The sequence below is a fragment of the Pteropus alecto genome, unplaced genomic scaffold (genome assembly GCF_000325575.1).
Source record: "Pteropus alecto unplaced genomic scaffold, ASM32557v1 scaffold276, whole genome shotgun sequence".
Taxonomy (NCBI): Eukaryota; Metazoa; Chordata; class Mammalia; order Chiroptera; family Pteropodidae; genus Pteropus; species Pteropus alecto.
This window is the reverse complement of record NW_006438074.1, coordinates 1,994,066-2,016,737: the sequence shown is the minus strand read 5'-3', so window position 1 is coordinate 2,016,737 and position 22,672 is coordinate 1,994,066. Positions and strand designations below refer to the sequence as shown.

Here is a 22,672-nt window from a genome sequence, read left to right as displayed (position 1 = left end):
AAAAAAAAAAAAATCAGAGTGGAAAACACAAATCAAGAGTGGAGTTATGTCACTCCGTGACAGCATGTGAAGTTACAATGGTGCTTTTGTTAATTTTGTTTTCTTATGACTGGTTTCTACAAATTTACCTCCAATGTGGAGTAAAGTACATTATTGTGAATTTTAATTTAGTTACAAAAATATTCTAAAATAGAGACTAAACTAAAATGAATGTTAATGCCCTATTTTAGTTGGCTCTTTGAAGAAACTGTTTATCTTCTGAAATTTTTTCTGACCACCTTAAGACTATGTTCTTCTATGGAGAGATTTATACCTCTCTCATAGCTTTACTGCATGGTGCTGTATTGCAATATCTCATATGCTCATCAGCCAATCGTGGTGGATTATTCAGGCCTTGAGGGCAGAGCTGTGTCTTTTAACTTTTCCTTCCCCGTATCTAGTACAGTGTGTTGCTGACTTTGTCAGTAAATATTTGTTGGGTGCCTTTTTTCTGAAATAGCACCTTTCTCTTTTATTCTCACTTATTCATTTCTTACTTCCTTCAGGTCCTCTCCATCTGCCCCAAGGACATGAGAGCTGATATCTGTGTTCATCTAAACCGAAAGGTTTTTAATGAACATCCTGCTTTTCGATTGGCCAGTGATGGATGTCTGCGCGCCTTGGCAGTAGAGTTCCAAACTATTCACTGTGCACCTGGGGACCTCATTTACCATGCTGGAGAAAGTGTGGATGCCCTCTGCTTTGTGGTATCAGGATCCTTGGAAGTCATCCAGGATGATGAGGTGGTGGCTATTTTAGGTACTGTGAACTTTCCTAATGTAGTAGCAAATGCGTAACAGTTTTAGAGATTTTGCTTCCCAGGTTTCTTAAGAGAAATTTCCTTTGCTTGGTGACTTTGGAAATTGGGTTACTAATGAGATGATGAATCTTTGAAAACTAGTAATGCTGTTTCAGTGAGGAACATTAGTATTGGTCACAGCTAAATGGGCTGCAGGAGGGTTTGACTTAACTTTCTTTGGCAACAATAGGATAGTACCTTTCAGACTAGAGTTGATCGTAGCCTAAGGTGGCTGTACCTCCATGTTGGTAAGTGTGCAAATGGCTTGTGGAATGATTGTCAAGTTAGTAATCTAGAATATTAGTCTCAGAACCTGTCTAATTCTACACTTTCCTTTAGAGATGAGCAAAGTGAGGCCCAGAAAAGTTTAGTGACTTGCTCAGCTAGTTAGTAAATGAGTTAGGGCTTGAATACAGATGATCTTACTCTAAATCTTTTTGCCTCATCACAGTGGACCTAAGTAGTGAGCTGAAAGTGATGAAGAGATACATGAATTTGACCCATTATATTGGAGTAATCACAGTGCAAGTCAATTTAGGCTTATAAAACTGGATCTATTCATTCACAAACCAGGAAAATTATTTGAGCAATAATAAATTCATTCTAAAATTCAGAGACCTGGTAGATAGCTGTACTAACAAAAAAATGCAGTGACAGTGCAAGTAAATGACAAAAATTTTTTTAAATTACATATTTGGGAACAGTGCAATATATTGGTGAAAAATGCTAAATGATACTTTAGGCTTTTTCTGCTCAAATATATTTGCTGCAGGTTCATGAAGTCCATGTAGGTATAAGAGGAAGCAATAATGAGGTCAGAGAATCATCCCTGGTTTTTAACTCAAGTAAAATAAGTTAGAGTTGCAGGATGTCAACTCCATTTTGATCACATTTTTCATGGCTTGTGTCCCATGAAAAATGAGCTCAATTTTAAACTATTGGATTTTTTAGCTACCAAGGTCAACCTACCGTAGCTTGAATGCCTCTTATTCTTATAAGTACAAGATTGACTCATGTAGTTTAGAAGCTGCAAAAGCAAAATCCAGCACAAAAATGAAGAACCGATTTCAAAAAGCCATGATAATCTGAAAAAGACAGAATTGAGAACTGAGAAACAATAACTTTTCATAGGAAAACAGGTTCTGTGAAATTTTTAAGAGAGAAAATGGTTCAGGGTTGTAAATGACTGAACACTATTATTGTTTGTAAACCTTTTCTTAACTATTTAGAAGTAATGTTACAGTTATGGTTAAATTTCTTTTAGTAGCTATTTTTATTTTTGACATTTTTGCAAGAAAAATTCATACAGCATTTTAGAGTCAGCACTGTGGGTGTGTTTAATGCGACTTAGTGTTTATTCAGCTTGGTTTCCTGAAGTACAAAGGAGTTATATATAATCCTTCAATAAAGTGTACATTTTGTCAGACCAATCCTTTGTGGTAAAATGAAGCATGTACACACTATAACCATTCTTTTTTGCTTAAAGAAGAGAATAAAACACAAGCCCCAAACAGGTGTATTTTCTTTTCCCGCATGTCCGTGTCAGTGGTGAGTGGGAAAACATATCAAATATAGTGAAGTGAGTACCATTGCGATAAATTAGCTCAGCTGTGTCCTCACTGTCATTTGCTTGGCCCCATTTTCTTCATCATAGCTTTACCTTGGTGACTTCTTTTTTGCAAAGAAGACTAGAGTAAGCCCGGAGTGCAGTGCCTCTGGGCTGGGTCTGCTAAGCTGCAATCATTTGCTCAGTGAGACAGACAAAATGCATTTTCTTTTCCTTTTATAATAAAACGGTAGCCGTTTTTGCCCAGTGACACAGTAAAAATGAACACAGGGCCTCTGGGTACTGGACCAGTCTTATCATTTATCTGTCACATTTGATTTCTTTTCTTATGCTTTTTGTTTACCCTTCTCAAAAATTTAGAGACTCTTCATCTCTGAGCTTAACGAGTCAAATTATATGTATACCTCTCTGACAACATTTTGTTTCTTTTTTCCACGGGCCTCTAACAAAGATTAGTTCCATCAAAAGGCAATCAGAGGTTTTCGATTTTTTTTTTTTTAATGTTTTAACCTGGAAGTGATCTCCTAAGGCAGAAGTAAGTGGGTGAAGCAGTGCTGGCAGAGGCTGCAAGTGGGCCCAGCGAAGACACTGTCCTCTACCAGTCTGTGATTTGGATAAGCAATGACGAGACAGATACAGAGACAAACTTCTGTAACTGTCCTGGTGTTGTGGCTTCCGCCAATCTGGATTTATAGGAGAGGCAGTCTGAGGAGATTGTATAATAGCAGTGTGGACTCCTGGTAACTCTTTGCAGGAGAGAGAGGGTGATGCTGCAAGCAAGAGCTGACTGTACTACATGCCTCAAAGAGTGCATCTGCTGTGGTCCAGCCCCATCATTGTGTTCATACTTTTGTAGATTTCACCTCCCGGTCAGCTGAAGCTGAGTGTCTGCAGCCACCTGTGCTTCGCCCGAGGGGCCTAGAACCTCCCAGAAGGGCCTTCCCTAACTGAGCCAGTGCCTTTACTTGCAGATCACCGCACTGGCTCCATTTTGTGACTTCTCACTGTGATTTCCATTGGAAATACTGTTTTCAGACTTTTCTAAATTAAAAACACTTAATGCTCTAAAATGGAGAAGGGGTTTCTTTAATGCTCGATTGCTTAATGTTTTAAGAAAAGGAGAGAAAATAGTTACTCTTGACATTTTGATGACTTTTCATTCATTTCCTGCTCTTTCTATTTTTCTTCCCCTCATTTTTAGTCACTTACTTTTGAAATAATTACAAACTTAATGAAAACTTATAAAAATTATCAGGATGTGAAGTTTGAAATATATCTTTAGGTTTTCTACCTTATTAAGTAATTTGAATAGGTCTTCTATGTCATTAGTTATTTTTTTCTCTTCCTGATCTATCCTTGGACTGAGAGTGGTGTGTTGAAGTATTTTATTGTTAATGTGTTTTATTTATCTCTTCTTGCATCTTCTGTAGTTTGTGCTTTATAGTGGTTGTTGCTGTGTTATTTGATATACAGATATTCGTCACTGTTATATCTTCATTGTAAATTGTGGTTTTGAGCATTGAAATGTGCTTTTTTCATCATGTCTAATGATGTTTTTTATCCCTTGTAAGGGTTAAACAGAAACAGTATCTCTCACATCTGAGTACAGCTCAGAAAAATGAGAATTTATTTAAATCGGTTTGATAGTTGAAATAAGCAGATCTTGCTCACTCTTAACACTGATTCGTTTGCCGGTTGAAAGGTAGAGGAAGGTCATTTTAAAATTAATTAAAATCTCTGAATCCAAAAACAGGTGCAGTTTCATTCTTTTGGATCCTTGTCTCTAAAGAGTCTCTGGGTAGGTACATAATTCTTTAGTATGTCAAAAGTGCTAAGGTATTTAATGAATAAGTTCTGAAGCATAACTAATTAGTAAAAAGACAAAAAATGTAGTCAACAAATACCTTCTATTTTAAAACTGAAGGATGGCTTCAAAATGTTTTTCTAAATAGGGCATATGAAGATAATTGCAGTTCATGTCTTTTTTCAACTTGAAGTTCTTTTAGTTCTTACACCTCCACTTCTTTTTTGACCTTCCCACTTTTTATGAAACACAAAGAGTTCTAAATTAAGTTCATGACACATACATAATATTTCATATTCTTTAATATCTCTTTGCTTTTTAGTTCCTACCCTATAATTACTTAATGTGAACAGATTTATTGGTATAGCTAAAATAGCCAGGATACTTCTAAGAGCTCAGCAAAGTATATTGCATCTTTCAGAGACTAAAAAAAATATTTCTTCACTACCAATAGACTCAGATCCTAAGATATTTTTGGTGAATTCATAGTCTATCTTTGCTGTGTTTACTGATTATTGGAATCATATGATTGAGTTATTAATCTAAGACTATCTGTATCTAAGTATTTTAATTGTAACTTCTAATTCTCAAGAGAACTATGCTTGTTTATGTAGAGTTTGGATAGAGGCATTAGATATTATTATGGGTTGGGGTAATGGGGCATAAGTGAGGAAGGGAAAGACAGAATTAAATAAACTTAATAATGTAAAAAAGGTAAGTTCTAGTACCTAGGTTAAGGTTCTATTTTAATTAGAATCAGTCCATCTTTTATAAATATTTGTGCCTTATCAAATAAAACATAAATTGTGGTTCTCAAAATTCAAAATCTGCTGCTTATTTTTATTCCAAAAAGAAAAAAATTTGAGATGCTGAATGAATAATATTTTGCTATTTTCAGAATCTGTGAAATGTGACTTTTATAATGTGCATAAAATTTCTTCCTGTCTACTTGCTATTAGAAGTCAAGTGCTTCACACTTTAAATCCTTAAAAGGGCTTTTCCCAAGCCTCAGAAAATTATTTTCTTTTGCATTCCCATTTCTGTGTATTGAGATGTTGAACTATGAGTCAGATAGGTTTCTTTTATATTTTATGATGTTGAAGAGTTAATTTAGTCATGGCTAAACTTTTAGTCAAACTAGTGTTTGCTTAAAAATTTGTATGTTTGTCTTGTTTTAAACTTTCCAAGTCATGATTATAACATCATTTATCTATGGTTCAAATTATACACTTTAGAGTTCTTCAGCCTTTAGATTTTTGGATAAAGTATTAGTCTTTAAAGTCTGATAGTTTAAACTCATCTTCAAACTCTCTCCCTACTATCTTCCAAAAGTAAGTCTTGTGGATTCTACATACTGGGTATCTCTTTATCTTGTCCTTAATAGCCCTTCCCATGACAACTGCTCTTTTGGTCCTGGGATGTGGCTGCCATCCGAAAGGCCTTTCTGCTTGTAATCTGTCATAAGCTTCAATCACCAATTCTATGTTATGCTGCCACTACACTAATCTTTCTAAAATACAAATTATCACATCAGCCTCTTTGATTGGATCAGTCTTTTAGCACCGTGGAGATAAAATGTAACTTCTAGCCTGGCCTGGGAGGCCATTTAAGCTTGGCCATTTAAGCTCCCCTCCTTTCCAGCCTGATTTGTGCCATTCCTACCCCTACTCAGTTTTCACCATACTGAATTGCAGGAAGTTTCCTGAGTACCACCAGTTCTCTCTTACTGGTAATCTTTTGTGTGTACAGCTTTCTTGTTTAAACACCTTTTTTCCTCTTTTTAATAATCTGTCTCTTGCTTCCTCAACTTCTTTTTTTCTTTCCCTTATTGCCGTAGTGTAGATTAGGCGCCTGTGTTCTGGGTTCGCACTGCTTGCCTACACAGAGTTGTTAGTCCCTCCCCTTTTATTTTTTACCTGTTTATCTTCCTACTGCATTGTGAATGCTTAAAATGTCTTGCTCATTTTTGTCTCTTTGTCATCTGCGGTAGGGTCCCTTAAATATGTTCTCAGTAAAGGTTCAATGAGCCAAATTTGCCAGCACTTTATTTTGCCATTAGGCTATTTTCATAATTGTTTTAGTTCTGCATACCCATGAAACATATGTTGTGTTTTGTTGCCATTTCCTTTGTGTTTTATTTTGAGATACTACCTTCTGTTTTTCTTTTGTCTAGGTGCTTATAGTAAAATGCATTTTCCTAAGACTCTAGCTTTAGCATAGATCTATTATGGACTGAGAAAACATTTTCCTGCTGTTAATTGGGTACTTTTAACAAGAAAAATAAAAAGGGCTAAATGTTAAATATCTCAAGCCATTCAGAACTCTTTAATAAATCACTCCTTCCTTGTTCTCCATTGTTACCTAATTCAAGGGGTTTGTTTTGCCTGCTTGCATCAAAGCCAAAGGAGATATGGATAGGAGTTTGCAGCAAAAAAAAAATGTAGTTTACTTAAGGAAATGGAGCCAAGCCCGGAGACACAGGTGAGCTAGTGCTCACAGACCGGGCTGGCTCCCTATGGCCTCTAGAGGATAGATTATATATGGGGAAACTTAGTCATGGTAGCTAAGGGAGTTAGGGTCATGGGCTCCACTGGTGATCAGGGTTAGGGTAGAAGGCATTTGATGTCCTGATGTCAGTCACGGTATCATTTTGTCTGGTTTCAAGGGGATACCTATAGGGTCATTCTGCCTTCATGGGTCTGGAGCTGAAATACATATGAGGTTAATATGTTACCTTTAGTTTGACTGAAACTTTTTTTTGTGGTCAACAGACCTGAGGCTTTGTTCCTACTGATGCAGGATGGGGTGAATTCACCCAAGCAAGGACTCAAGTCCTATGCCCACTGAGACCATCTTTGGTCCACGCAGGAAAGAATTCTAGAGCGAGCCAGAGTTAAAGACAAAGGAAAGTGTTTTAGAGAAGGAATAACGCTCCACAGACAGAGACATAGTCTCCTCTCAAAGTCAGAGAATAAGACTCTGAGTGTTTAAGGCATTAGATTTATATCTGTTTCTTAGTTTCTATGAAAAATTACTGATTTGATTACAGGGAGTTAAGAATAGAATATATGGTTGGGTTGATCTTTAACTCGTGCAGGGTACGGCTTAAAGTCTTTGTTTTCCTGTTTTCCTTTTAGGGTACATGTAAGCATTAAAGGTTTGGGTAAGCAGTTGTTGGTAATCTCAGCTGGAATCTTCCTTTGTTCTGTAGTTTCCTCATGGTCAGGCCTTATGGCTCATCATCCAGGTTCTGGTCTAACAGCAGAGTCTAATAGCACGTAGCAGGCTCTAAATTCCACTTGGTTTAATACTTAGTCAATCTGTGTAGTTCTCATGCCTCTTTCCTATATTACGAAGACTGTTTGATGCTGACCTAAGGGCTTAATTATTAAGGGAGTGGTTGGGCAGTATGCAGAAGGATATGGGAAAGAAAATAAGCGAGTGAGCACAAGACCAATTTGAATAGAAGAGAAAGAGAAGAGCAAAAGTCACTTTAAAGAAGTAAGGATTTGCACTGTTACACCATCAGGAACTCCCAGTATCGTGAGATAATCTAATTTCTACCCTGATCATTGACCACGGGAGGAAAACTTTAAATTATATCTATGGAAGGGGATTTAGCTTTAATTTCTAAAAGTAGAATTACTTTTGCCATCAAATGGAGTGAGTAGTCTATAAATCAGAATAATTTTATTAGAAAATAAACATTTAAGAGTTTAAAGGGGCTAGAAAAAGAAAAATCATATTTGTAGTTAATAAATGAGTGCCTCCATGCTTAAGTAAAATTTAAATTTTATAGATACATTTTGATTTTTAATATTTTCCTATTAAAACTTTTAAAGTGTATTTTTGAAAAATGTACTTCAGGCCCCTTTGAAAATCTGATTTAGATACCAAATAGTTATTGAATCCTTATTATTTTATATGCATTATTACATCAAATTCTATAATTATCTCTGTGAAGAACATACTTACTATAGTCATTTTATAAATGAAGAAAACTGAATATCAGAATATTCACTCCAGGTCACAGCTAAAAAATTAGTAGGGAGCACAGGATTTGAACCCAAATCTGTCTGACTCTATCCCATTCTCTTAACCATCACATTATAGATGTGATGGTTTCTTAACAGGACTTTTAAAATAGAATTTTGAAATTATATAACTATTTGGCTTAATCTTGACAGAAAATAGAGTGCCTATTTGTTTCCTTTTATTAAAAAAACATTTTTCTAACAGTACTGTTAAGTAGTATTCCAGTGTACATTACAAAAATCTTTCACAAAACATTACCTGAGTATAAGACGGTTAATCAGCTACTAAGTGTCTAAAAATATGGTCCTCCCCCAAGTGACTAGTTTACCCACAGGCAGGTGTCTAGGCATGGGAACTGGCTCAGATTCTGAATCTCATGAGCCCTCAGAACACATGATGGGGATCTTAAATTCTGTTTATAGGTCTTTCATCTGTATCCTGGAAGAGTTCAGAGGCTGCCTAGTTGGTAGGTATTAAAATGGAAATGAAGCTTTCAGGAATGCTCCCGGATTGCAAGAATGCCACAAATCTTTGCAGTTATTTCCACGAAGAGGTAGAGTCTGTTCCTTTACCTCTTGAGTCCTACTGGCCTTGTGCCTTGTCTCAGTTCTTATTCTAAATCCTCCACCCATCCCTTAAGTGCAGATGTTTTGCGGACAGGGCTGGCTGCTTGCCTGCTTTTCTCTTTGCTCTTTTGTTTTCCTGAAGTCCTGCCATCCACTTACAGAAAGCTTCATCTGCATTTTCCCAAGTTTCTTATACTTCCTTATACAACAAGATCTCCTTACCACTCTCCTTCTCTGCCCTGCCCTTCCCTAGTCAAGCTCATTATTTTATCTTATCTCAAAAAGCATCAAGGATGTCTTTGTCTTCAAGGAACTGAAAACTTAACTTATTACCCTTTTACTAAGTGAATTTTGCTTTGTCACATAAGAAGATCAGAGCTATTCAGTTCTGTTGGTTTACCGGCTCAGTGATGCCACTGAGAATTCAGTCTTCCTTTTTGTATGGGGAGGGGAAGGTGTTACTGGGGAGTAAGTGCACATTGAACTTACCTGAGATGTTTTATTTGCAAACTAAATAACAGATTCAGAAAATATTGCAATATAAATGTATAACCTAATGACATTTTATAAGGCAAAGACCTTGTAACAATTTCACAGGCCAAAAAATAGAACTTTTACAGCACCGCCCCACCCCGTCTCCAGAAACCATGCCATGTGCCCCATCCTAAACACTAATTTACCTATTTTAAAATTTAAATCTATATGTTATCCCCCTCTACTTCCTGCTGCAGTCTTTCTTTTCTTTATTATTATTATTTGCTGAAAAACCTGGGCCATTTGTCCTACAGAGTTCCCACCAGTCTAGATTTTGCTGATTGCGCATTCACTGCAGTTTAAGCATGTTTCTTCACCCGCTGTGTTTCTTGTAAATTAGCAGCTGAATCCAGAGGATTGATCAGACTCAGGTTCAGTCAGTCCTTTCAGCAAAACTGTAGATGAGTCTGTGTTCTTTTATAAGGAGGCACAGGATATCTAGTTGAATCTCTTATGTTAACAACAATTGGTACTCAAAGCCTAGATCCATTAATTCAGTGGGAGTTACAAAATGAAGATATCCTAGTTTTATATTTCTGTTTATTAGTTGGCATACTTTTATAGAGAGATGCTTCCTCTCAGCTACTATTTGGTTACCCAGTACGCAGTTCATATAGGAATCGTGCATAAATATTGATGCTTTTCTATTATTTATCAGTTTTTAAGACAATCAATTAGTTTCTCTGACAGTGCTATGTGCTAATGGATTTAAACAAATGATGAATTTCAGTGCATTGCAGTTTTTGCCATTGAAGTGCAAATTGTGCTTTCTTTGGCTAGTAAGAGCTCTTTCAATTTGGCTCCTGGTCCTTTCGATACAGTAGTCTTTGATAACTTCTTGCTCTGTAGAATGAACAGATCTTCTTCTTGTACATAGTCTCCCCTTATCTGAAATCAGCCCCTAGTCATTTCTCCAAGAAGCTCTAGTTTGTTTTTGTGAATAATATTTCAAGATCACACTCTTGGTCCTAGATCTTGGTTCTACAGATGCTCATTGCTACTGGGTTAGTGATTGCTTCTTGGCCTTTTTAATAGACACAATTTGAGGAAAAATATATATATGTGTATATGTTTGTGTCTGTGTGTGTATGCAAATAAAATTTCTCATGAGTTCATATAGATATATTTAATTAAAATTCAATACAACAGGGCTTTATTTATCTACTTCTGTATTACATCTTCATATATTTTCTTTCATATTGAGAATGCTGGGGATGACAGAATCAAAATATTGCATAATCCACATTATATATATATATATATAACAGTCTCAGAATAACAATACTAATACCACCACACTACAATATGATTACTAAATATACTTAAAAATTTTTTTGCATATGCTTATACTATTTTCTTTCCACTCACCATTATTTTTAATAGTTGTACAATATCTACATTGTCAGAGCAGGTAGCCATTGCACACTACACTTTGTTCCTTTTAACTTGCATTTAGTCTAAGTTTTAAAAGTAACTGTGTAGTTAGTGCTACCACTAGTCTTTATGTCAATGTCTCTCTTGGTATTTTGGTTTTCTGAAGCATTTTCACTAGTAAAATTTTTAGTAAAGATCCATGGGAACGATACTCACTGAGCTCTTTTATGTTGATATAGTTTGTGTCCTTTATACTTGAATATCAATTTTGCTGGATATGAAATTCTTGATTCACATTTCTTAGAGTGTCTTAAGTATGCCACTCCTTCTACTCCTCTCAAATAAACAAGCAAATAATAGAGTTTTTGTTTTCTACCATCTAATCTGTTGTATTTTTCTTTTCTCTTTACTCTCGTTGTCACTGCCTTAACTCATGATGAGGTGGTTGTGGGGACAAGGTAAAATTATATATTTGTAATCTGCGACATACCATATATTGTTTCGTGGTGATATAAATCATGTTCCAACAATGCCTTTCCTTGTACTCTTCACACTGCAATTAGTTCTGTTCTTAAAGCACTGGATAAGTCATGACTCCCTTTACTCAAAAAACTTTTGGTGGTTCCCTCTTTAAAATGGAATTAAGCAGACTCTGTTGCATGGCATTCAGAGTTCTCCCTCTTGGATCCCGTTTTTTTCCTCTAGACTTGGCTCTCTGTACCCCATAGGTTTCCTGTATAGTGGGCTAACATTGCTCGTTGTTCCCAGATCATGCTCATACTGTTTTCTCAGGCACCATAACTATCCTTCTCCTTGAGGCTCAGCTATGATTTAATTCAAAAACTACCTTCTTTGTGAGGTCTTTCTGAAATCCCCTCAAATCCAAAACAGTGGGGATGGGGGGTGGAGAGAGGGATGGAGGGAGAGAAAGGGAGAGGGCGTGGGTGTGCTTTGCCAATCCTGGTCCTATCGTACTATTTTTTCCCTATTTTGTAATTATTTTTTGCATGCCTCTCTTAATTACAAAATTAAAGACTCTTAAGAGCAGGATTTTTATTTCTTGCTTGTCTCTATCTCCCCATAGCACAAAATACATGTTCCAGCTTAAGGTTAGTGTTAGGATGCTGGATACATTGATTGAATGGAGGTGAATAGGGTAGCCATTATTTCTTCCATTTGACAAATACGAAAGTTATAAGATTTAGTTATAATATGAACATCATTATAGGCTTCAACTTTAAATATTTTCTTAGGAAAAAATACCAGAATAGTTTCAAGATGTAACTGCTTTCAATTTAGTCTTTTTCTTGGATTTTAAAAAATAACATGCTACAACTATTGATTTGGGTACATGTTTGGGTTTCTATATGAAACCAATTTGTTCTTAACATTAATAGTTCCAAACTCAGAATTATGAACCTCTTTATTGCCTCATCTTCTACCTTCTTAAAGGTGGCTACCATCATCCCTTACTGACATAAAGATATTCTGTTTTTTGGGTTTTTTTTACATCTACTTGATAAGAACTGTTGGCTTATTCTTTGTGTATGTAAATAAAAATCTATAAGCTAAATCAGTTATTTTTTTAGTAGATAAGAATTACTTACTTCTTTAAAGATATCTTCATGTTTGTATCCAAAATACTTTTCAACTGATTGACTTTGGACATTGATCACTGAAGATTGGCAGCCATCAATTCTAAATGTTTTAAAAGGTTTTATTCTAATACATCTATATAATTTCTTAATTTAAATACTCATTGTCTTGTTCTCTTGGTTCTTTTCTTTGAAAATATTCCTTTATGACATTTCCTGTTTGTAAATAGTCAAAGCACTTAAAATTGTATAATTTAAAAACTCATAGTGAATATTTTGTGCATATGTATTCCAAAGCAAGTTCATGAGCCTATTGCAATAAGCAATTAGAGTATAAGGCTACCTAATAAATAAAATGGATTAAGTCTATTTTATAGAAGAATCATCAAATAGGACCATCAGTATACATACCTCCACATATACTCATAGGAAGCTACCTAAGTGAACTTCAAATGCTATGTTTTTAGGGATTCGTGGGCTGTATTAAATAGCCGTACTCACGAATAAATAACTGAAATAATTTTTATGCATTTATTTTATCCATGTCATTAAGTCACCAAATAATGTGTTTCACATTTTAAAAAACACTCTGGCTGTAAAACCAGCACCTCAGGAGACCATAATTCCCAAGCATACCATGGTCTGTATTACTCCTTTAATTATGTTGTAATGTTGTCTTTGTTTTATCTTTCAATTTTCCAGTTTCCTACTCTGTGAATCTTAACATTTACTTCTATTTTACAAGCCCATTTTCTGTGGTTTAGAAGTGAAATACTTCATAAGACTTGATGCAAAGAACTGAGAAAATATAAATAGACCAAACAACAACTTTCATGTTGAGCGTGAGCTTTTCTACTAATTTTAGGGCTTTGGGGGAAGGTTAGTTTTCTCAGGCTCTAAAATGTTTATAGCTAAGACTACTTGCACCCAGTGGGAGCTGACCTAAAAACTAGCATCAAATATTCTATAGTCATGAAGATAAACAGGAATTCCTCGCCCTGGAAGTGTGCAAAATCTTTGTGTTAAGGAAAAGGGTACTTCTTTATTGGATATTCCATGCATAATCCCATATATCTACAGCCTGTGATTTCTGCAGATCACTCAGTGTAAATGTGCATAATATTCCTTGAAGAAGGACATTAGCTAGCTCTACTTTGGCTAGTACATTAACTGATTTACAAGAGGACCATTTTCCCAGAAAGTTTGTTGTGAATTGAATGAAACAGTGAATTAGGTGATATAGAAAACTGGATAAAACCTTTTGAAATGGTTGATTTGATTAATGTCCAAACAATATATTATGTATCCTAATGGGAATTCTGTGTTGTAAAACAATTAATATTGCTCATTATGCAATAAGAGTTCTGATATTGAGAATAGAATTATGCACATTTGTTAATTTTACGATGCTTCTCTAAACTTTTTTAGGAGAAAGAGCTAGGGATAAGTTTAACTGTGGCTGAGTCAGTTAACTTCTCTGGTATTTAACAACCTTGTAATGGGTTTTGGAGTTGAGAGGCTCTAATTTTATTTTATTTATTTATTTATCTATCTATCTATCTATCTATTTATTTATTTATTTATTTATTTACTTACTTACTTACTTACTTACTTACTTACTTACTTAGGCAACGAGACACTGATTTTTTAGTTGATTTACTCTAGAGTTATAGGTGTAGAGAACTTAAACATTTTAGTTTTTGTTTCTCTTTCCCCTCTTCCAAGGAGTCAAAAGAACAGATAATGATTCTGGTAGCTCAATAACCTGATCTAAGCCACACTGTTAGTGGATGAGCCTCAATTCTAACTCTAATCTAGCATTTCTCAATTCGTTCTGTCTTTTTCTCCCTTTCTCTCATCTATTTTTTTTTCAGTAAATATTTGTTGAGCTCTTGAAATGAGGTTAATGGGAGTGGTCAAAACAGAAAATTCTCAGCTCTCATGAGTTTATATTCTAGTTTAATTCTGTTCTTTCTGCTTTAGAGGCTTTTTATTTCTCTGTGATACGAAAAAAATAAATAATTTAAAAAATATTTTGATAGAAATACGATAAAGATTTTAATCATCAGTTAGGTAAAATGAAATATATAACAGAGACTTGAATGCTGCCACAATTAAAGATGGTCTACTTTGTCAAAGAGACATTCATTTATATATTGAGAATATTTTACCTATTGATGGTGCACTTATCCACTAATGCATATTTCTTTATTATTCTTTAGATCTATTTACATATTAATTCAGTTTTACTAAAAAGTGTAAGGAAACACATCTGTGAAAGTTTGCTATTTTTTAAAGTTTTTTTTTTTAAGAAAATAAGAAAAAGTAGACTTTTAATTAACAATTCTTTTGGTCTTGGAGTTTCACTTTCATTTTTATATACTTTATTATATCTGTAACCAACCATATTTTTTGTATCTTTATTCTTTAATTTAACATTATATAGTAAGCAATTTTTTGTCTGTTATTTCAAAAACTAGTTTTAATTCTATACGAATTGATAGATAAATTTCCATTTTTGTTAGACTTTCTTTATGTCTTTATTTATTTATACTAATCTGAGATTGTGATTAATAACACTACTATGACTATGACATGTGTTGGTTCTAAATCTTTTGATCAATTCTCAGAAGTGAAATTACTAAGTCAAAGGCAGTGATTATTATTGTAGTTACTGTACATGAAAATCAAATAGTTGAAAATGAACGAGCACTTTAAATGGGTCAGAGGTTGTATTATGAGTGATAATTTGAGGAAAGGTCACAGAAATTAAACAGAAAGAAATGTAATTCTTTTTCTATCTCTTCAAGGAAAAACTCAGAATAGACAGAGTAACAATGACAATAGAGGAAAAGAAACAAGAAGTCGATGAAAGCAGCCCCTTATAAATCTTGTTATTTTCATAGCTCCAGGGATTATGATAACATAACATTTGTCAATCTCTTCTGTTCAAAAAAATAATACATGTAATTAATAAGATGAAATAAAATCCATCCATTATCCCATAATGCAAGAGAACCTACCATTTTAATGCATTTGCTTTGCGTGCATATCTGTATGTTTCTGGTGGGGTGGGGAGTTGGATAAGGTAAATAAAATGAGTTCATACTGAGTGTGTGATTTAATAGTCTGCTTTTATTATTTTACACAATGTGAACATTTCTCCATCACTTTTTTCAGCTTATACTTAGCGACTGCATAATATTCCATTATTTATTTATCTATTTATTCATTCATTCATTCATTCATTCATATTCATCTTGTTTCTACCTTTTTTGGATATTATAAATATTACTTAAGTGAACATTTTAATAAGTAAATTCGGCACTTCTAATAATGTAGTTAGAATAAATACCTATAGCTGGAACTGCTAATTTGAAGAGAATGCCATTTACAGATTTCTGAAATTTATTTGAGTAATCTTTTAAATTTCTATAGCTAAAGTCTCCCATAGGTTATCATGATGCTCTATAACCTTAGACATTTTATCTGGGCCCCAGGTCCCTAATTATTCTTCCTTGGACAAATATATGGCTATCGGACAGTTGAGTTATCAGTGTCACTAACTAAAAGGAATTTTTGAGGGTCCAGAAACAAATGAGGTTGCTCGACATTAATTAAATGTCCATTATGGTTATTTTATGCCAATTATATGATTACATGGTGGTTTTAATTACCTCCTCAATAATATGCATGTTTTCTTTTTCTCTCCCAGAGTGCCTTGTGGTTCTCTAAGGATTTACAAATCGCTTGTGTGGGTGAAGAATCTGTAATCTTGTAATCTGTCCTACTCCACCTCCCTCCTTCTCTCTCTCTCTCCCCGCCCCCCTCCTCCCTCTCTCTCTCTCTCTCTCTCCCCCTGTTCTCGCCCCCTCTGGTTACGTGTTATTTTTTCTTTCCGGTGGTCTGGCCAGCCCGAAGTATCATAACACGTCTTTCTTCCTTTTTCCTCTGTCAGTTCCGACTTTAATCTTCATGATGAGAGCACGTATGTATGTGCTCATCTCTCTGGTTAGAGTACAGAAAGAATAAGTCTTTGGCAGAATGTCTATAGAAAGATTTTCCCACCTGAACATATTCCACATCTTTTCCACTTTAAAACTTTTCATTTCTCACAGAGGAACAAAGAATGCAGTTGAGGACACTTCAGAGGCCAAAGTTCTTATGGAACTTCCTCAACAGGAAGGCTCTGGGCATTTAATCTCTGACTCTTCCTCATCTCCCCTTTTTTTGGGCAACAAAGTACACTTGATTTGGGATGGTGAACTGTTGAGTCGAGATCACCAGGTGGAATGTACTCTGAAGTGAATAGTAGATTTCTATGTAATTTTTAGAATTTTAAAAAGACATCTGCATTTGACTGCAGTATAGCACTCTTTTATGGAACTGTTTATGGCATAAGAAATCTGAATCCCCACGTTTTACCCAACTCAGCTCCTTAGGGTCTATATGTGGATGGGGAGCTCTTAGGCTGGGTCCTGAGGATAAGGTTTGGCTGGTGGAGAGGGAAGGGCATCCTTGGAGAATAAGTCATGGTGAGTTTTAGTCTGCCTGGAGCGCAAGGCTTAGTCGCTGAATAATGTATGTTTAATATATGTCGAATGGGTTCCAGATTTATAAAGGCTATAACAGTATATCCTCGTATATTGCATTTTACTGTCATCTCTACCAGGAGAAGCACAAGAAAAGATGAAACTAAGAAGTAACCTTTACTTCTTCTAGTCAGAATGGGAAAAGTTAAGGTAGCAGAAGATAATGAAACTATTTGTTAAAATGAGGTTTTTGGCTTCTCTGTCTGATTTCATTTATTTACACCACTCCAGATTTCCATCAAGAACTGAATTCAGGGTGATGTTACTTGACATATTATATAAAAGTGTTGTACATTGTTACATGTATATAGATGAGGTTATACACTCAGGCTCTAAATTATGCTAAAAGATCAATACCATATAGAAAACTCAATAAAAATAGTGATTAGGACAGGAACTAGTACAGATAACATGAATACATATCTTATGCTATTTTCCAGGGAAAGGCGATGTATTTGGAGACATCTTCTGGAAGGAAACCACCCTTGCTCACGCCTGTGCCAATGTCCGGGCACTGACGTATTGTGACCTTCACATCATCAAGCGAGAAGCTTTGCTTAAAGTCCTGGATTTTTATACTGCTTTTGCAAACTCGTTCTCAAGGAATCTCACTCTTACTTGCAATCTAAGGAAACGGGTATGTTGTCTGGATCTACTTCCCCTTATTAATATCCAGAGGGTTAATGTGTCATGCTCTATTAGTGGAAGAGTGGAAAAGTTATTTTATTTTGTAGCAATGCATTCCCAGCAATGTAAAGTAACATAATTTTCTTTCTCTTTTTTTTATATTTTGTTTACTTTTTAAGAGGGAAAAGCCCCTGAGTACATGGATAAAGATTTGAATCATTATAATTTAGGATGCAAAGTAAAAAAGACTTTAGGAGAAACAAACTATACTATAATATCATTAGTGTGTTTTGGGGGTTTATAATACTGCCATACAATTAACATTAGTGCCTCTCTATTATATGGATTTTTTAAGCTGGTAAGGTTAATCCAACTGGTTGCCTGTTTTATATTCCTGACTCACTTTAAAACCTCCTCATTTAATAATCATTCATAAGGCTTGCTCCCCATTAATTTTTTCAAGCACAGTATCTCAAAAACTAATTAGCCATACTGATATACCTACAAATAGGTATAGGAATCCTTTATTTGCACTGCTGCTGCAAATATAATCTTCATTGCCATTTTCCTTTTTATTAATGATGTGACACAAATTAATTTGCATAAAGAAATATCCTAGCTCTGATTTATAGGTCATTGAACATTGGCTAGGGATCTTTTGTTGCCAAGAATGAAATACACATTGGATAACTACACTGAAGGAATTTCATGTAAAATGATTGCCTGTCTATTATGCTGAAATATTTTGAAATAACGAGCTTTCTCTTCCACTACCCCATTAAGTAGAACTTTCCCTGTACTTAACATGGAGGGGGAAAAAAATCAAGCCAAGAGGCAAATTAACATCTCTACTGTAGCAACAAAGAAATAAACATAAGCAAATCATTGTAATTCCCTGCTTGGGGTTCTAAAAGAAGAAGAGACTACAGGAGTCATGTTTGTAGTAGCTATGTCACAATATTTGCTCTACATTTGAATAGCATTTTTAGTTTACATTTTTCTTAATAGTTATTGAACAACCTGCAAAACAAAATGTAAAGAGCTGTCTAGGGTACAAAGACTAAATACAGAGTCTTTATGCCAAAGAGCTTACAGTGAAGTGTGAACATCATGTGAAACACAGATTTGTGAAACGTGTTCGTATATGTAATTGGTAGTGCTGTTTGTGAAAGAGAGGTGCCAAATATGAACTAAATAGGGAACTTTCTTGCTTATTTGTCAGGAAGCTCTGAGTCCCTTTTATTATTAAGCAGAAATATATCTCCTTTGGTTTATGCTCAACCTTCTCCAATGAGAAAATTCCTCTTCTAGAAGGTAGCCTGTGAGATATTTGAAACTCTTATATCTTAAGTCTTCTCCAATCTAAATTTTGCCATTTTTGTAATCTTTCCACATACTGCAAGATTACTGAAACCCCTATCCATTGTCGGACAGTACTCAGGACAGATCTTATTTGTCACTGTCCTTCTCAAAACATGTTATTTACACAGAATCTCATCTGATGTGTATAATATTCCTGGGGGGGGCGAGTGGAAACAGTTATTTTCCCTTCAAAACACACAAGGAAACTCAGGCCCAGAGGGCCTAATATCAGATCACCAGTTGACATATTTGCAACGCAAAGTCTCAAAGAGAGATCATTAAGAACTCACCAGAAGAAAATAAATTGTAGTTCTTCAAAATGAATTCATCACAAAACTCCGTTGCCTCTTTTTTTTTTTCCATACACCTGAGCATGTACTTCTCTAGGAGAGGAGGAAAAGCAAAAAGAGTGTTCTATTGGGTAACAAATGTGCATGTGCGCACACACACACACACACACACACACACACACACACACACACTGGTTATAAGAGCTGAATGCACATACCAGCATGGCTGCCTCTAGAGGCAGGAAATTTGTGTAGTTTTTTTTAAGAGGACCTAGAAATGGTGCACCTGTCTCTGCAGTACCAGTACCAGTTTTTGTTTGTTTGTTTGTTTTAATAACTCTACCTTTTTGTAATTGATGGACAGTCTCAATAACTTAAAAAATGTGGGGACACGTGTATTGTCAGTCAGGAAAAAAAATATACTCATAAAAAAGAGAAACTGAGAAAATATCATACAATGATTCATGAGAATAACTACCATTTTGAGAGCCTATTTTATAGCCATGCACTTCGACATTTTTACATATAATAACTAATCTTATTAAATGTCAACAGGCCGTAGATGAGGCAGTATAATCTCTATTTCATTGATGAGGAGGTTGAACTTCTGAGAATAAGAAAGCTAGTTACCAAACACATTATAGGTAAGGGCCTAGATTTGAATCCTCTCTATCTAATTCTAAAACTCATATTCTTTAGACTACACCCTGTTGCTTTGGCTTGTCAGAGTACATGACATTTTTATTTTTTATCTCACAGACACACACTCAATAATTTACAGTGTTTCTCATTCACTCAATCACTTTAACTTCATTCCCAAATGAGCTATTAATAAGAAAGTTTTTGTTTTTATTGCTATTATTGTAAGCAAGCTTGCAATGAACATCTGTTGTATGTTCTTCGTATGCTACTGATATAGTTGTCATAACCATTAATTAAAGGCATGCTCCTAATAAGTCAAGGGAGCAGATTTGGAAGCTAGATTTTCAGCCGTTGTAGATTACACCTCTGGCCATAGGAGTAGATAGGGTGGCTCAGTGGAGAGATTTGTGTAGCATGCAGTTCTTGGTGGCTGCAATAGGGAAGAATGTCATAGCGTTTCAGCTGCTTGCTTTCATCCCCATTAAGGAAAAACAAGATTTTAGTTATGAAAATAAGTTCACATGAACTATCCTTCAGCCCCTCTATATATAATGCTAGAATTGGAACTGGTGATTTCATCCAACAACTAGAGCAGGGGTTGACAAACTTTTTATGTCAAAGACCAGAAAGTAGATGTTTTAGGATTTGAAAACCATATAGTCTCTGTCTCAGTTGTTCAACGTTGTCATTCTAATATGGAAACAGCTGTCTTAGCTCAGGCTGCTGTAACAACATACCACAGGCTGGGTGGCTTAAACAACAGCAACTTATTTCTCACAATTCTGGAGGCTGGAAGCCTAAGATCAAGGTGTTGGCTAATTGAGTTCCTCAATAAGGGCTCTTTTCCTGGCTTGCAGATGTGTGCCTTCTCACTGTGTTCTCATGGCAGGAAGAGAAAGAGAGGGAGTGAGGGAGAGAAAGCAATCTCTTTGGTGTCTCTTCTTATAAAGGCATTAATCTCATCATGAAGACCCTGCCCTCATTACCTCATTTAAACCAATTTACCTTTCTTACATATCATCACATTGGGGAGTAGGGGTTCAACATATGAATTTTTCCTGGGGGAGGGAGGCATAATTCAGTCCCCAGCAGTAGCCAAAGATAGTATGTAAATAAATGAGCATAGTTGTGCTTCAGTAAGACATTATTTACAAAAACAAGTGGCTTTCCACTGCCTTTAGTGTATCAGTTACTGAAAACGGAGGACTGGAAGTTAGATGGAGATGAAAAATGGGTATGCAAATAGAATCATTTCCCCTTTATTAGAAAACAAATCTCTACCACTGGCCACCCAGCCAGAGGGTTATCATGAAATAGAAAATGACATGTGTAAGGAGTGGCTACACACACACACACACACACACACACACACACACACACACACACACACACACGAGGGGACTACAGGAGCAAGGTAGATAGTACCCCTGAGTGAGACACGGCTTATGTGGCTGTGAAGACTGGAGAGTTCACAACATATACGAATAGGGTGGCTGCTACTCATTCTGGTTACACGTTATTTTGCTAGAATGTCAGTATTGCTTGGTCCGCATATTTTTCCTCCAGAGAATCCAGAAGTATACATTTTTATGTGACTGATTTGCTTGTTTTTTTAAATACTGTGGTTAAACAAAGCAAGTCTGCTTACTCTTGGTCCAGTAGTTTGTGAACTGAGAGAAATGATTTAATGAATTCCTGACCTCATGATACTAGAAGCCTGAAATTTTTACCTGAGAGCTGTAAATTTGGATGAGAAAAGTTATTACATCTTTATTTTCTTTAATTTCTAACTGAAATTTAGCGTTGCCTTTAATTATGAAGGTTGGTAACAAGCTACAGTATTATTAATACCCAAAGAAATCAATAGTTTCATATCATATTGTGTTTATTGAAGACATGCTGAAACGTGGTTTATGCTCATCACTACTTAGTTATTATGGTAGTTATTAGACCTGCTGCTAAATGATCTTCTTGTGTTAATAAAAAAGCACATAGATAACTGTCTTGTGAATTAATACTGGAAGTTAATATAATGTATTTCATTTGCAATAGTATGTATTTTATTTTGTGCATTTAAAGCAACTCTTTTGAAATGAGGCCTATTCCACAAGCTTTAGTGGACCGCCGGGGAGTAAGACCCCCTGTACAAGAGTCAGAAACTGAACTAAGTTGACCAAAAGATGTGGTTGGTATATTTTTTTTCAATAATAAGAACACAATTTCATAGTTTCAAATAAGTTTAAACACATTTAGAAAAGACATGGGAAAGCAAGAGAAAGGTTGACTCTCTTGCTGACTTTATTTCTGTATTTACTTCTTTAACCAGTTTTAAGATCCTCTTTTCCGAAATGACAAAATGGTGTTTATTAACTTAAGGCCAAGCTCTCAGGTATGGCTCTGAGAAGGCAAGCGGCATACCCAGCACAAGTGACATCTAAATTTTAAAGTACTCTAATCATACTTTAAAAGTAATTGTTGTGTTTCTACTCATTCTGCCTAGTTGTTATACAATGATGTTTATCATTTGTGTAAAGGAGTTAACATAGCAAGTATGATTACTGTGTTTTGAAAGACCTCCTGATCAAGTGGGCCTTTGGCTGGCCTCTGGGAACTTGAATATCAAGAGGGTTCCCAGCACTCTAACTGATAAGCGTGGCTTACTGTGCCTACACTATTTATTCAGACAATGTGGTTTATGCTAAACATTTACTTTCCTTCCAGGAGTCTAGAATTTTGGCATGTGCCAAGCTTTGAGTTCCTAGTGAGCATTCCTGGTGGTGACATTTTATATGTCACTACTTGTTGCTGTAGGAATTAGGGAGAGGATCTTAGGAGACTTGTACTTA

At 35.4% G+C, this 22,672-nt stretch overlaps 1 protein-coding gene across 2 annotated transcripts in view; it reads left to right on the top strand.

The window, feature by feature from the left end:
• KCNH5 (potassium voltage-gated channel subfamily H member 5) overlaps positions 1-22,672 on the top strand; it is a 346,402-nt gene that overhangs the window by 274,017 nt on the left and 49,713 nt on the right. For both annotated transcript variants that reach the window (XM_025049120.1, XM_006915107.3), the window contains 2 exons: positions 546-798; positions 17,346-17,542. In XM_025049120.1, the coding sequence (XP_024904888.1) occupies positions 546-798; positions 17,346-17,542 (450 nt within the window). The remainder of the gene's footprint in view (positions 1-545; positions 799-17,345; positions 17,543-22,672) is intronic.